This window comes from Bos grunniens, chromosome 8 (assembly GCF_055505025.1).
Source record: "Bos grunniens cultivar Pamir isolate PY7600 chromosome 8, Bosgru_T2T1.0, whole genome shotgun sequence".
NCBI classification, from domain to species: Eukaryota; Metazoa; Chordata; class Mammalia; order Artiodactyla; family Bovidae; genus Bos; species Bos grunniens.
The window spans coordinates 86096904-86113703 of record NC_141172.1 but is presented as its reverse complement, the minus strand read 5'-3'; the positions used below and the strand labels follow the sequence as shown (position 1 = coordinate 86113703).

At 42.6% G+C, this 16800-nt stretch overlaps 1 protein-coding gene across 1 annotated transcript in view; it reads right to left on the bottom strand.

Moving 5' to 3' along the window:
- The window catches only part of LOC147367613 (uncharacterized), a 134575-nt gene that overhangs the window by 13887 nt on the left and 103888 nt on the right, over positions 1 to 16800 (bottom strand). Inside the window, exon 3 of the mRNA XM_086414124.1 lies at positions 14 to 235. Within this exon, the coding sequence (XP_086270250.1) occupies positions 14 to 235 (222 nt within the window). The remainder of the gene's footprint in view (positions 1 to 13; positions 236 to 16800) is intronic.

Below are 16800 nucleotides of genomic sequence, written 5' to 3'. Positions count from 1 at the left end.
GCGTGGCAGGGACCTCCGCCGCCTCCTCCGCGCACACTCCTGGAGGACCCCTCCTCCTGGAGATGGGCGAGAGGGAAGGCTGGGGACGCTGGCGAGCGGCCAGGACTCCGGGCGGGCCGCCGAGGGGAGAGGGCCAAGGCAGCGGATCAGAGCCCAGGGGTGCTGCGTAGGCAGCGGTTACAATGCTCCGCGCGCGTCTCCACTGAGAGCGCGACGGCCGGGAGCGAGGGGTTGGCTAGGTGGGGAAGCGCAACGCACGAGTAAATGTCGTTCACTACACAATTAGGACGAAGATGACGGCTGCGAAGTTTTTGCATAATATGACGGGGAAACCAAGCTGGCGGAGGTCCATCTGCCACTCCCCCAATCCCCCTGGCCACGCCGAGAGTGGCTGCCCGGGATGCAGTTTCCCGGGCCCCGTGCGCCCAGCTGATACGCCCGCTGGCGTTTGCTGCTGGGGCTTGAGACGGCTGCTCACGGTCTCCTTGATCTTGAAGCTAGGAGCAAGTCTGTCTTTCTGCCTCTAAGTGGATGTGGTTGGCTTTTCCCAAAAATTCTCTGGCTACGTAAGAGACATAAAGTGATAGGAGAAAGGACACCTCACGACGAGTTAAGTCATGGAGCCAGAGACTGAAAAGGCACGTGACATACACCGGGCTCGTTTACACATAGAGCAGCAGTGCCTGCCTTTGCGAAGGGAGCCATATTCCTGACAGTGATGCACAGACTTGCCCAAACAGAGAATGTGGCAGGTGCAGAAGGGTCTCCTGATCTGCCTGAACTATGTGGGAGTTGGGCTAAATGCCTTTCACGAGTGCCCACTTCTTTTTCCTATGATAAAAACTCACTTTTTAGAAAAAGAAAAATCTGAACTAAACACCCAAGAGTAGAGTGAACACCCCCTTTCCTCCAGTTACCATCACCGACCTCCATCGTCAATAGAAATTCTGCTTGCTGCTTGTCTGTTTTCTGTCTTCCCCATTCTCATATTACAGAATTATAAGTACCCGAAGACTGATACTTAAACATGCTTATTACATAGCAGTTAGGTTTTCGGAAGGCTTCACATTTCAAACTATTCTCCAAGGGCAATATTGTGGTTCAGAACACACGCATGTTCACAATTCATCTGGTAAAGTGTAGACTTACCAACAGGGCCCTGTCAACGCAGACATGCAGTAGGGGTTTTAGCATCTTCCCCAAATTCACCTTTCCAGAGGCTCACCAATTCGAGAAGCACATCTGTGTGTGGCTTTTGAGTCAGCTACCTATATTAGACATCTATTTCAAAGAGTTGACTCCTGTGGTGAAAATGAATCCTGATTTTAGTTTATATTTTCTGCTTTTTTCACTTTTACTAATACATTTCTTTTTTTCCAAATCCTCACAATGCCCACTGTAGCTTTGAAAATCTCTCAGATGAAATTAAAACCATATGCATGTCAGTTACCTCTTCAGGGTTAAAAATGCCTCTAGTCCCTAGAAGTCCAGATACACTAAGAGCATATCACCTCAATCCCAACCTACAAACATGTTTTCCACATTGTTCTGTTATTTAAATAGTTTCGCAGAATTCCAAAGCTGTCCTAGAATGGGTAGTGTAGTATTAGTTGCTTAGTTATGTCTGACTCTTTGCATCTGTATGGGCTGTAACCCACCAGGCTCCTCTGTCCATGGAATTCTCCAGGCAAGAATACTGGAGTGGGGAGCCTTTCCCTTCCGCATGGAATATTCCCCACCCAGGAATCGAACCCAGGTCTCCTTCCTTGCAGGTGGATTCTTTCCCGTCTGAGCCACCAGGGATGCCCAGGATGGGTAGTAAGTAGCCTCATAGAAAAACAACTTAGAAATTCAAGAAAGGTAGGGGAAATGCATGGAGTCATCCCAATTGGTGATAGAGGAGGAATTCTCTGAACCTGGAAACTGGTTCTTTATGTTGAATTTTGAAAACTTTTGCTCCTCTAATTACTTGAGTATATTTGAGACTGTGCTTGCATCATTTTTAATTGCCATCTTACCTGGAAATCATATGAAGCGTAAAAGATATCTGTGATACTAGCTTAGAAAATAACTCTTTAGCTCCTCCTGGTGATTAAGAAACCACTAAAGAGTACAATGAAGGATCTGTCCCCATGACTCAAGAGGTGATGTGTCCAATGTTATACCCTAGAACATTCACAGACTAGGCAAGCACTTGCAGATTAACAGGAGTAAATGGAGCATACAAACTGAAACATTGGAAACAAATTACTCAGGTTGGGGAAGCTTCCAGAAAGTCAGCATGAGCCAGAGTGTAGAACAGGCTTGCTACCAGGTCCTTGAGAAGAGGAGGAAGAGGGGTCTGGTTGAAGTAGTGAAGTCAAAACTTCCTTACCCTCAGTTCCTCTTAGTGCTGGGAGGAATGAGGGAAGAGAAGGTCAGGACTGTGATGAGAACTTCTGGCAGAAGACAATGAACCATATTCAGCCTCATCTGATTATACTACCAACACGCTTTCTGACTGAGCAAATATTAACAGCAGAGGGGAATGACTAAGAATATGACCTTTTCTTCCTGAGATGGGAAGCACCCTACAATAGCATATGTTTTGAGGGAGAACATACCTAACAAGACATATGTATTGACAAGTTTTTACCTGGGGCCCCTTCACACAGGGGTAGCTGCAAACTGGGCTATCTAATGAGAATTCAGGTTTCCTGTGTGTGGACCATGGCAGAGAAAAAGAAAATGCCCCATCTAAGGGAGATGGGGGCTGGAGGGTCTCTCCTCTGATGGAGGAGTTCTGAAGAGATGCCCCAGGGAAAAGAAGCTGTGGAAGCTGAAAGACAGGCAGCCTACCCAGCGATCCAGATTGGACAGCTCCACCTTTTGGCTTCTGGCTTTCTTTGCAGAAAACTTTCCATAACTAAAAATTCTCTGGGGACCTCAGGGCCCCACAGCCAGCATTTTGTGTCCAGGACCCTTGTCCTTCCACTGCACTGTGTTTTTTTTGAGGCTCTTGTGTCCTTTTATTAAACTTTATGGACAGAAGGTGAAACAATTTCTAGGAATCCATAGGTTATAGTTTTGTTTTGCTTTTGCATTGAGGCTTTAAAATGTGAGATAGTGTGGAAGCAACGGTCAAGGCTGGTCACCCACAGGAGGCCTGCTCACACCCATCAGTATGCAATTTATGCTGGTGTTTTGACCTAATGAGTCATTGAATATTCAGGCAGAAACTTCTTGGAATGGCATTTCTTTATTTCCCTCGTGTACTTTGTTTTATTTCTACACTTCATGTTATTTCCAGTCCTTAGCTTTGCTCTGATCCTTCCCTTTCCATTCATCCACTGTTGTTGACCTTTATGCTTTCTGCTTTTTTTTCTTTTTGCATTTTTTCTCTTGATTTATTTGATTCATCCTTATTTTTTCCCTTGACCTTTACTCAATCGTCAAATCCTCATTACTCCTTTGGATTCTTTCCTCTACCAACTTTCCACCCTCTCTTGTCTGTTGCCCCCTACCTGGCCCAGCCACAACCCAGATATTGTGAGTGTTCAAAATTTCCACTCTGTCTTCCAGCCTCAGTCCCCCTGCTTCTGCCACGTGGTCCCATTAGTGTACTTGGCCTTATTCTTCAAAAACTACTTTTTGTGGGAAATTGAGTAATAGAAGATGGTCAAATAACACTCACCATGGAAGTACAGTCTTTAAAGTATTGTAAGTTGAAATGTGTCCTATTAAATGGTGCTTGCTCAAGCTAAGAAAGAAATTAGATCTCTACAGTGACTATATGATTTCCCCAGACAAAAGCAGCTGATGGTCTGAATACATTTCAAAGCATTTATTTCCAAAAAGACCCAGGAAAAGATCAGAAAGAGGTGATTTTGCAAACGAAGAGAGAATGTTGCAAGTATACCATTACAGAAATTGAAACATGTCCTCAAATTCAGCCGCCACAGATGGCACGCATTTCAATTAGCACTTTTGTTCACTCACATTCAATGGTCTATGTGAGTAAAGGTGTCAAAAGAAAGGAAACTAACAAAAAAGTAGAAGAGAGACAAGCGAATGTACTAAAAATGGTCAAAACTCGGGAAGCAGCTAATTGTGTTCATTGCAAAACCTCCAGTGATGGAGCAAGCATGTGGCAGCAGTTAGCTGGTGACTGGGACACAGTTAGCTGGGTTACGAGAGTGTGAAATATAAAATTGTGAAATGTGTTCTAACAAAAGTCATTTTACTAAGAATAAGAGATGACACGTCCACTTTGCAATGCAGCTCCAGCCACTGAGGCAAACCTTATCTAAACATTTCTGCAAAGTCACACACAGGGTAGTTCGCTGGAAAGAGCCAAGGCTGCAACTCAGGAGGTTGGGGTTCTAATGCATTCCTTACCCCAGACTCACTAAGGGAATCATTCTATCTTTCTGAACCTGCTTTCTTCATAAAAGGCCCGAGGGAGTTGGGCAGATTCTCTGTAGCATGCCTTCTGGCATTGCAATGGGGGTGATTCTTCAAGAGAAGCCACAGGCATGTAGTGCAGCAAGGAAACCTTGCAAATTTGGCATTTTCAGAGAAGCTGCCCCAGATTAATGCTGGCTCACCCACAACCTTTACTTTTCCTAATTGTAGCATGCACCAGAGGAAATTGCACTGTGAAATGCATACAATGACGGATACAGAGACAAAAATTGTCCTCTGCAGGTGTGGTTTGTTTCAACAAGAGATTAAAATGAATGTTATCAGTTTGGTAAATACACTAGAAGCCCGGAAATTGGGTGCTTGACCACATTTCTGGTCTTCTGAGAAACTTCCAGTTTAATAGACTCTGAGCAACTCAGCAGAAGTGCGTGAGACGTTAGTTCAGCTCCTGCTGTGTGATGATCTCCGTAAGCAGTACACACACATTTGCGGAGGGTTTTGCTGGGTTGGTGGCCTATTGGGATGACAGGAAAGCAGACACTGAGCCAGTCATCCAGACCAACAGACAGTGGAGCCCAATAGTGAGAAGCAGACAGTGGTGTGTCAGAGTCTCAGCCCCACCGCTCGCAGGCTATACGGCTGGGGCAAGATACTTTCCTTAACTGCATTGGGCCTTAGTTTCTCCTTTTGGCAGCCATTGATAATAATATAATCAATCTCAAATTTTTCTGAGGATAAGCTGAGCTAAGGTATGTTAACTGCTTAGGAAAGTATCCAATATGAGGTAGTGATTCATGTTAGGTATGATTATTATTACCCCAATCAAAATGTGTCTGCGTTAGGGAAATGGTATCATCAACTGAAGATGTGTGTGTATATATGTGGGACTCCACACATATATGTGAGTGTGTGTGCAGAATGTGGATCCCTATTGATTGAATCTGGACAATAAATTCTGAGGGATAGTCAGTCCCTTATTCAATTCACTTCAACAACTGCTTGGTTACATCTTTTAAAAAATGTATATATATATTTATTTTTAACTGATTGATGGCTGCTTTACAATATTGGTTTGATTTCTGCCATACATCAATGTGAGTTAGCCATGGGTGTACTTATATCCCCTCCCTCTTGGACCTTCCTCTCACCTCCTACCTTTCCCACCCCTCTGGTTGTTACAGAGCCGTGGTCTGAGATTCCTGAGTCATACAGCAAATTTCCTTTGGCTATCTATTTTACATATGATAGTGTATATGCATCCATGCTACTCTCTCCATTCATCTCACCCTCTCTTTCCTCTCCCCCGCCCCGGACCATAAGTCGGCTCTCTATATCTGCATCTCCATTGCTGTCCTGTGAATAGGTTCATCGGTACCAGCTTCCTGGATTCCATATATATGCATGATTGGCTCCATCTTGAAGAGAGTATACCAGAGGTGGATAGGGACAGAAGTTCATTCATTCTTCCATTAACTGACCATCTTTTGTTGAGCCGTTCCTGGAAAAGATGAAAGAGGAAATCTGGCAGTGGGAGAGCAGGTGAGGAAGGCAGACCAGGTCCAGGCAAGGGGAACCCCAAGTGGTCATGCCAATGAGGCTTGTGTGTTGTTCAGGCAGGTAAAGCACAAGTGTTGAGAGACAAGGTCTGCCAAAGTGACACTGCTGTACAGCAGAAGCCGACCCAACATTGTAAAGCAATTATCCTCCAATTAAAAAGAAATTTAGAAAATTTTTAAAGTGACACAAATGTTTTAAACATATTTTTATGTAAAATGTCACACAGAAGAATCAGTGTGAGGAAGGGGTTGAAAGCCTGGTTTCCAGAGCTCAACGCCTCTGGATTCCATAGGTCTCCACCTCATGCTAAACAATCCTGGGTAAGTCAGGTGAAACCCTGCTGCCTCAGTTTCCTCATCTAGAAAGTAGTATGATAATGACCTTATACTTGATCCTAACATTGTTGAGAGTGTGAGGGGATTTCTGGAAAGCCCTGAGTGAAGTGCGTGGCAGATGGGCCACTAGCATTAGTCAGGATGGAAGTAACTTCAGACATATAGAGACAGAATGCCCAGCCGCGGGGCTGTGCTTTACATACTAGTTTTCTTACCCAAGAAGGAGGTAAGACAGAGGACCCTCAGTAGCCTGGGTAGCCTTGCAGACATCCAGAGCCGGCTGTAGTTCTGAAGGAAACAAAGGGCTGGGTGTTTTCTCAGAGCTGTGTGCTAGGCAGGGCCAGCTGGGAGTGGCAAACAGGGTGAATGCTGACAGGAGAGAACTAGAAACGAGTTCTTCGTTCAGGTGTAAAGAGCCGAGGTGGCAAGGCATGGAAAGATGGGGACAAGGAAGACAACATAGAGGCCCTAGAGTAGACAGGCAAGGAGGCAGAGACCCATGGACTGGGGCCAGGTGAGCATGATAACCCCAATGACCAGGGAGTGCCAGATGTCGGGGGTCCTGGGGCTTTGAGCTGCGGGCCTCCCTCCCACAAGGGGTCTCCCCTGAGATGCTCCCCTTTTGCTCCAGGGAAGGAAGCGGTGTGGTTTCTGGAGGGTGAGTGCAGGTGTCAGCATCAGGGCATGGAAGTGGTGTCCTTAAGGATTTATGTGAGTGCCAACCATCCAGTGAGATGGTGAATGCCATTTTGTGAATGCCATGCAAGTGTTTCCATCCCTCTCAAGTGCACCATAACAATGGATTCCTCTAAGGCACCACAAGGGCTTCCCCAGTGGCTCAGCAGGTAAAGAATGCAAAGCAGGAGACACAGGAGATGCAGATTAGGTCTCTGAGTGAGGAAGATCCCCTGGAAAAGGGGAATGGCTACCCACTCCGGTGTTCTTGCCTGGAAAACCCCATGGACAGAGGAGCCTGGCGGGCTACAGTCCAACGCGTCAAAGAGGCAGATACATCTGGGCAACTAAGCACAAGGGCTAAGGCACCACATTGTTTGACGGGTGTCAGCTGTTTTAAGGCATCTCACCCATGCAGAGGCGAGAGGTGTTGGGGCCAGGAGTCAGACTTGAAAGGTTGTTGCTGAACCATGAAAAGACACTGGGATTCTTGGCCTCTGGAGAAGAATTCAATCTGGGGCCAGAGACGAGGCTTGATAGCTCAGAGCTTTTTGTGCAATAGAGTTTTATTAAAGTATAAAAGGGATAGAGAAAGCTTCTGACATAGACATCAGAAGGGGGCAGAAAGAGTACCCCCTTGCTAGTGTTAGCAATGAGTTATATACTCGCCAATTAGTTATTACAATGAATAATCAAAAGAATATCTGGAGGTTGTAAAGTCCTCACTAGACCTACTCTCATAATTTACATTTTAAGATAACAGGATTAGCCAGAAGGTTTTTTCCAGAGACTGTCCTCGAGCAGGATACATTATTGTTATGTAATCCTAAGGAATGTAGTGAAGTGAAATCGCTCAGTCGTGTCCTACTCTTTGCGACCCCATGGACTGTAGCCTACCAGGCTCCTCTGTCCATGGGATTTTCCAGGCAATAAGTACTGGAGTGGATTGCCATTTCCTTCTCCAAGGAATGTAGAGGGGAAAAAAAGTTTGTCCTTCCTCCTTGAGAATTCCAGACCCCTCTCTCCTTGGGGACCCCTGGACTTCTTATCAACCTGTCTAGGAAATGACTCTCACAGACTCAGGCTGCCCCTTTTTGACTGCCTGAGGCCTCAGTGCCACATGGGAAACCCACCATCCTGTGCAGTTACATGCTATGTGACTTCTTCACCCAACCTGGGGACACAGCTCAGCTTGAGACTCTATGGTGTGGATCTGGGCGTGAAAGGGTTAACTGGGCAGGAAGCTGAGGCCCACCTGACTTCTGCCTCCAGGTGTGTGCTTACTTGCGAAGTGCTGTACCTTGACTTGTTTGCTCCTAGCCATCTGTGAGTGGTTCCTGAAGCAGGACTCATGCTACCCCATGACTTGTGCCGCTCAGGACTTTTCCCCTAAAGTACAAGAAGATATCCACTCCCCTTAGAAAAACAGCAGGCGTACAAGTCCTAGTGTGGGCTCCTTCTGGATTTCCTCGACCTCAGCTAGCCTAGGCCTTGACTGCTTGCCAAGTGGAGAGACCTAGCTGGGAGACCTTCACCCCTCCAGCTATCTCTGGTCCCTGTGGGAGTGTGGCTGGCTACCTTCTGGCTTCTTTCATGCAGCAGGTCTGGCAGATCCTGTAGATATTTGGGCTCCATCACTTAGGAATTCAGACAAACACAGAAGCTGGGAACCTGCCTTTCCCAAAAGCTGTTTGTGGGGCAGGTACCCCAAACCACAGAGTATTTGGTGCATCATCTGGTGGAATTCTGAGCAGTAAGAGGCAGGAGATGGTACCCACAATGCTTACCCGCATGGTGAGCCACATCACTGAGCAAGGGCAGGGTTTGCTTAGGAAGCTCTAGTCAGCTTGGTAACACATCACTGCCTGTTGTTTTCCCTGCTGCTATGCGTCCCTTTTCCCCATCCCCTTGCAGTTCGAGGGTTGTCCCTCCCAAGAAAGCCTTCGTGCTCCATTTTCTTAGAAATCCAGGCCCAGATACCTTGTTTTTTCTCTCTTCCAGAAACTGCAGAAGATACAAAAGGCAGTAATATTCTCAAAGATAGGTTTCCTGATAATATATACCTCATTGAAAGGAGCAAACAGAAAAGAACAACATTTTTAAGTCTTGCAGAGAAATTGGTGTCCGGTTTTCTTATATCTCACAGGAGTGGAAGAGTCCTCTCCTTTATACCCCAGAAATGTTTTGTTTCTTGCCAAGAGGTAATGCTGTTACAAGTAACAGGGCTTAAACAAAAAAGCATGAGGTTTGTCAGAAAAGTGTCAGGCAAGTCCTCTCCAACACTCTTTTTGGGTATGATATGCATTTGTTAGAAGATAATTGCTTCTTTCAAGGAAAGCTATGACAGACCTAGAGCTGCAAAGCAAAGAGGTTTGTGTATTGAAAAGCAAAGACATCACTTTGCTGACAAACGTCTGTATAGTCAAAGCTATGGTCTTTGCAGTAGAAATGTACCAATGTGAGAGCTGGACCACAAAAAAGGCAGAGCACTGAAGAATTGGTGCTTTTGAACTGTGGTGCTGGAGAAGACTCTTGAGAGTCCCTTGGAAAGCAAGGACATCAAACCAATCAATACTAAAAGAAATGAACTCTGAATATTCATTAGAAGGACTGATATTAAAGTTGAAGCTCCAACATTTTGGTCACCAGATGCAAATAACGGACTCATTGGAAAAGCCCCTGATGCTGGGAAAGATTGAAGGCGGAAGGAGAAGAGGGTGACGGAGGATGAGATGGTTGGATGGCAGCACTGTTTCAGTGGACATGAACTTGCACAAACTCCAGGATATGGTGAGGGACAGAGAGGCCTGGTGTTCTGCAGTCCACGGGGTTGCAGAGTTGGACACAACTTAGCAACTGATCAAAACCAAATGCATTTGTTAAGTTTAATGGAGACTAGTCAGATATATGGGTATTTGTTGTTATAAAAGGAAAACATTTTAAAGTTATCAACTAAAAAAATGTCTTATAACTAAAAAATATCTGTGTTTACTATAGACTATTTGAAGAGTATTCCTTTTCAGGATAATTTTAATCATTACCTCACAGTGGAACAATAAAGACCTTCAGTTAAAATAGAAAAATAAAAAAGAATAACCATTATTACTTGAAAACAGCAATGAGCAATAAAACATATTCTCACTATTACAAGGAAGCTATGATTTAACGTTTCTGTTAATCTAAAGTATGTAGGAAAACTAAAGCTTGTAGAAATAAAAGGAGAGTTCATGCCTAGAAAGTGCTTAATAAATGTTACTCTTTTCACTATATTTAAAATATTATATTTAAATATATTCAAAATATAATTGAGGAAAGGTATTATTTATAATAAGAATATAATTTATCATAAAAAGTGGTTAAATAATCAAAAATACTACATCTAACAGAAAAGGACAAGCTGATCTATGTAAAGGAAACTATTAAACACTGAATAAAGACATGAAAGGAAGTGTATGCATGAAAAGACTGAACACATTTCTGGATTAAAAGAGTCAATATTATAAAAATGACAGTTATCCCCAAATTAACCAACAAGTCCAATCACACCTAATCAAAATTCCAATGGATATTTTGAAAAACTTGAAAAGTTGATTCTCGTTTTCCAATGAATGGTTAAATATTCTAAAATAATGGAACTGACTTTGAAAAAGAAGAAACATGGTGAACTTATTTGATTTACGAAACCAGATATTAGAACTGTACTAATTAAAACAATGTGGCATCACTGAAATACAAATTGATCAATGAAATGGAACTGAAATTCAAGAAATAGATTCATTTCACATGTAAATGTGAAATCATGTATGATAAAGAAGATCACTGAAATCAAAGACCATATCAGTGCTGGAAATAGAAGTTGTTCTTGGTATTTTGGACAGAAGTGATTTAATATAGGAAATTAGATGTTTACAACACTGTTGGGAGAGCTATGGGAACATTTTCAAGGCTGAGTCTCCTGGAATAAGGATAAGAAGGGCTGATTCAGTGGGAGCCACAGGAGCTAAATGACACATTGTCACTAAAGCTGTGTCAGAAATAAGAAGCCTTGCCTTTGCAACTGCCTGTCATATTCAGGAAACTGGACCATGGTGTCCAAAACTTAGTCTTGGAATTAAAAGTGACATTAAGAAGCTGTCCTTATCATATTGCTCTTGAATTCCCAGGAAGCTGGCAGATGGACCCCGGAGGACTAATGCTAACGGCAACATACAAGAGCCATAGGAAGACGATTGTCTTCTGCCTTCCAAAATCTCTCATGAGTTCATTTACGTGATGGAACATAGTTTCCTCAGTTCTGGGGGGGTCTAGAAAATATTTTCTTTAGTGTTCCACTCTCTCCAAATAGAAGCCAGATAACGTGGCCGTTGAGAGAACTGGTCCAAAGTATCTGCTAGTAACGGGAAAGTGCCTCATATTGGGATCACTGGTTATTCCCTCACCTAGTTCTGAACTTAAAAATATTCTCATGTGATTAAAGACTTAACTGTTAAAATTACACATAAAATTACTAAAACAAACTATGGGAGAAAAGGTTTATAATCTTGGGATAGGATACAAAGTGAAACCCAAAAGATAAACATATTTAATTAAGTGAGAGTCAAGCAGGTTTTGTTTGATGAAGGACAAACAAAATTAAAAGCAAAAAGTTGGGGAAAATATAATTTTTATTCTAGATAAAGGATTAATATTTTTAATATGTTGAGTTCTTATACATCCAAAGGAAAAAAAATCAATGTCTAATAGTATAATAGGTAAAAGATATGAATACAAATAACTCATTTCTGAGAAAAATCAAATGCAAATGACTTTGAACCATAATGAGTCACTTCGTTATTAGTAACAATGAAAAAAATAGCATTAAAATGAAATTTTTTTTACTTATCCATCTGGAAATGATGGAGTGCGATACAGTCCATTGTTGGGAGGAGTGTTAGGGAAATCTAGTGCTGCTGCTGCTGCTGCTGCTGCTAAGTCGCTTCAGTCGTGTCCGACTCTGTGTGACCCCACAGAAGGCAGCCCACCAGGCTCCCCCATCCCTGGGATTCTCCAGGCAAGATCACTGGAGTGGGTTGCCATTTCCTTCTCCAATGCATGAAAGTGAAAAGGGAAAGTGAAGTCGCTCAGTCCTATCTGACTCCTAGCGACCCCATGAACTGCAGCCTACCAGGTTCCTCTGTCCATGGGATTTTCCAGGCAAGAGTACTGGAGTGGGTTACTATTGCCTTCTCCGAAATCTAGTGCAAATGAATATAGATTTTAAAAGTGAATTTTGGCAAGTGTGTATCAGCTTTTAAAATGTCCCCACCTTTTAACCTAGACACTTCCTAGAATTTGTCTTACAGAACTAGCAACACACTTCTCAGAATCTGTCCCACAGAAATAATCACATAAATGAGCAAAGACAAGTGGTGCAAGCATATTGACTGCAGCGATACTTGTACGAGGAAAAATTAAAAACAACTTTTAGTGCTAGTCATAGGGTCATTAGTTAAATAAATAATGATACACTCCTACAATGAGCTACTTAGCAGCTATTAAAAAGAAGTAGCTCTATTTATATTGATGTTGAAAGATGGCAATATTGTAGTAAGTCAAGTAGATCAGTATAGGTAACATAATCCCACTTGTTCCTAAAGATTAAACATGTGTATTATGTATGCAGAAACCCTGGAGGGAGGCACACCCAGTTGTTCATGGTGGTCATTTCTGGGCTACAAAGATAGGGGTTCATGTGGGTAAAATATTCACTTTTCTATATGTACTTCAAAATTTAACATCATTTGACAAGTTTCAAAAAGACTTGTATTTTTTAAAAATGAAGGTCTGTAAACAAGTCAAATTCAGTCATTTGACATATAAGCAGGGCAGCACAGCCTCTACCCCCATTAAAGCCAAAAGGAGTTTAGAGCTCACTTGTTAACAGATGCGAAAACTGTGGCTCAAACCTCATTGGTCCCAAGCCTAAATGGAAGGACTTGCATTATTTCCTGAGATCATATTTCTGAATTCGAAAACCAGAATCAAAGAATGCTTTAGCATTTTAAAGTTGCATTGCACCTTTCCCTAGAGAAGCTGCTGCTCCTGGTGATCAACTTTTCTTGCCAAGGTTGTCCTCTCTGTAAGACCAGTATCTGCCAGGCAACCTTGAGCTGTATGCAGAATTTCTCTCCTGCTTAACACCTGCAGTTACTGCCTCTGACACTTATTGTCTGCTTCTTGCCTGTCCAATCTGCATATTATGTTTTTGCTTAAACTTAGTCACCTTATCTTGGCTTGCTGCTTGCCCCTGCAAGCTGTTGTAATTGGCTGATTGCTGTAATTTCCTGAATATAATCATAGATGTTACATTGCTTAAAAATTTCCTTTGAAATTTTGTACTCGAACCCTTATTCTCAACCCAGTCTCTTCTATAAACCTAATCTTTGGTTCTTTCTTACACATGACTCAGTATCCAATGTGCTTCAGTTTTTAAAAAATCACTTAAAATTTTTAAAATTTATTTTATTGAGGTATAGTTGATTTACAGTACCGTGTTAATTTCTGCTGTACAGCAAAGTAATTCAGTTATACGTATATATATATATATATATATATTCTTTTTCATATTCTTTTGCATTATGGTCTATCATGGGATAATAAATATAGTTCCCTGTGCTATATAGGAGTATCTGGCTTATTCATTCTACATGCAATAGTTTCTATTTGATAATCCCAAATTCCCAATCCACCGCACCCTCCACTCCCCTTGGCGGCCACACGTCTGTTCTCTGTCTGTGAGTCTGTCTCTGTTTCATAGATAAGTTCACTTCTGTCATATTTTAGATTCCACATATAAGTGATATCATATGATACGTGTCTTTTTCTTTCTGATCTCCTTCACTTAGTATGATAATCTCTAGTTTCACCTGTGTTGCTGCAAATGGCATTATTGCATTCTTTTTAAGACTGAGAAGTATTCCATTTATATATTACCACATCTTCTTCGTTTGTTCATCTGTTGATGGGCATTTAGGTTGCTTCCATGTCTTGTGTTATTGTAAATAGTGCTGCTATGAACTCTGGAGTGCATGTGTCTTCTTGAATTATGGTTTTGTCCAGATATATGCTCAGGAGTGGGATTGCTGGATCATACAGCAACTCTAATTTTAGTTTTTTGAGGAACCTCCATATTGTTTTCCGTAGTGGCCGAACCAACTTCCATTTCCACCAACCGTTGTTTGAAGTTTCCCTTCTCTCCACACCCTCTCTGGCATTTATTACTTGTAGACCTTTTAATGATGGCCATTCTGACCAGTGTGAAGTGGTACCTCACTGTAGTTTTTGATTTGCCTTTCTCTAATAATTAGCAATGTTGAACATCTTTTCATGCACCTGTTTGCCATCTGTGTGTTTTCTTTCGAGAAATGTCTATTTAGGTCTTCCGTCCATTTTTCAATTGAGTTTGTTGTTGTTACTGAATTGCATAGGCTGTTTGTACAAAAAAAGTCATTTATTTTAAAATTGTCAAAATGGCTGAATTTGGTATGTGAAGAGAGATAACAGTGTATTGATTGCAAGCATGCATCTGGAGCTGCTGGCTGTGCCAGTGACCAGCTATGTGGCCTCAGGCACAGTGTTTGACCTCTCTGGGCTTCAGTTGCCTCATATATAAATCCTATATTGAGTGCTTATTACATCAAATAAAATAATATTATGGTTGTTGTTGTTATGGTAGTTTTTGCTTAATTTTCTGATCAAGAAAGAACCTGTATATCAGAACTTCATTCATTCAACAAACATTACCTGATTAACAATTTAAGGAGAGCCTCCTGACTGTTAGGGGCTTCCCTGGTGGCTAAGATGGTAAAGAATCCGTCTGAAATGAGGGGACGTGGGTTCAACCCCTGGATCAGGAAGGTCCCCTGGAGGAGGGCATGGCAATTCACACCAGTATTCTTGCCTGGAGAATCCCATGGATGGAGGACCCTGGCAGGCTACAGTCCCTAGGGTCTCAAAGAGTTGGACATGACTGAAGTGACTGAGCACACACACATGCTTTGATTGTTGGGTAATGACAGTGTTTAGAAGTCCAGGTGTAGCAGGAAGACCTCCCAAACACATCTCTTATCTAGCCATGTCCTTCCATCTTCATTGCCATCACCTTGGTTCAAGCCAATTTCATCTTCACAACAACCTAACTTCATACAGTATAAAAAGTAGGCTCTGGTCAGCCCCGATTCAGTGGATTCTCTTTATACTCAGGAAAGAAACCATACTCTAACTGTGATCCTGGTCCCTTCTGCCTTTCAAATTCATCTCACACTTTTCTTCTTGGTCCTTAGTCATCAGCAACACTTTCCCTCCTTCAATTTTTAAAATATTTTAATCTCTTTCCCACACCAGGGCCTTTGTATATGCTGTTCCCTCTGCCTGAAACATTCTTCTCAATGCTTTGTATGGCTTTCTCCTTCCTTTCTTTAAGTTTAAATATCACTCCCAGTGATAGACAGGTGTTTTCTGCTCAGTACCCACTCCTATTTCTATTTTTTGTGTAGTAAGCTCCCTAAATTTCCTTTATAGAAATGTCCTTCCCAGACTCTCCATGGGACTTATGCATGATAAGTCACACAAGCTGCAGCAAATATGAAGATATGAAAGTCTTTCTTTTAGGTTTTCCAGAGAAGAATCCTTCAGACATGCTGGTGTTGGGGCAGGAAGAAGCCTGAAGGATAAAAATTGCTTTATATCCAGACTTTCAACCAATACTGTCAGCCAATAGCTCCCTACTTCACCCCATATGCCTACTGGCCCGAGTCTCCTGGCACCTGAGAAGGGAAACTGAGTCCCTTTTCACTGAACTCCCTTCTCAGGGCCTCTGTGGGGTAGCCACCTTCACTCTGCAAGACCAATTCCTCTTGCTACTAAGTTTGCTGAATTATTTTATCCCTGGCTGGTTCCTTTCCCTTATTCTTTGTCTTGGAGGTTAATACCTTTAGAAACTTACCCCTCTCACTATTTTCCTGGAGTCTGGGGAAGGGGAGAAGAATACTTAAGGAGAATGACTGTATATACCCAGATTTAACTTCAGGTGGGTCCCTAAAAACTTCTTGTTTTCTCCTGTCAGGAGATGACCGCAAACCTTTTCTGCTTTCCTCAGACTTCATCACCTCCCACCTCAGGCCCAGGAAATGACCTCATGTCTTGCAATCTCGCAAAGAAAAAATGAGTAAACTCCCTCCATTTCTTACCATTTTCCAACACTGCAAGGTTACCCAAGTACACACACTCCTTCCTGTTTCTCCATCACCAAGGAAGAGATGCCTCCCCTAAGGCTGATAACTGTTCTTTTCTCAAGCTCTGTCTCAGTACCACCATCTTCCCAGAACCTTGCTTAGTAAGCGGGTGTCCCTCTCTCTGCATTCAATATTAATAGATGGTATAACTAGCATCTGAACTTAGAATGACCAACCATCATGTTTACTGGGGAATGAGAGGGTTTCCTGGGCTAACGAGAGCTTTTGTGTGAAAACCAGAATGAATTTGTGACCTATTTTCTCCCATAGTTTGAATTAATCCTCCCTTAACCCTATACTTTCTCTTCATCCGGTTTCCTTAATCTCTCCTACTCTCACAACCAAGCTTCTCAAAACAGGTAGTCTGGATAGATTGCTCACCTCCTACTCACTTCAATAAAAGAGGAACACAATCATGACATGACTGAAAGAGAAGCTTCAGGAATCTGCCAGCCATCCTTGCTGTAGTTTGCCCTGGTGTCCTGCAGAGCTTCAGATGGGATTTCTTTCATCCTATTCCACCCACTGCACACTACCTTCAGCCTCGCCATTTCTCT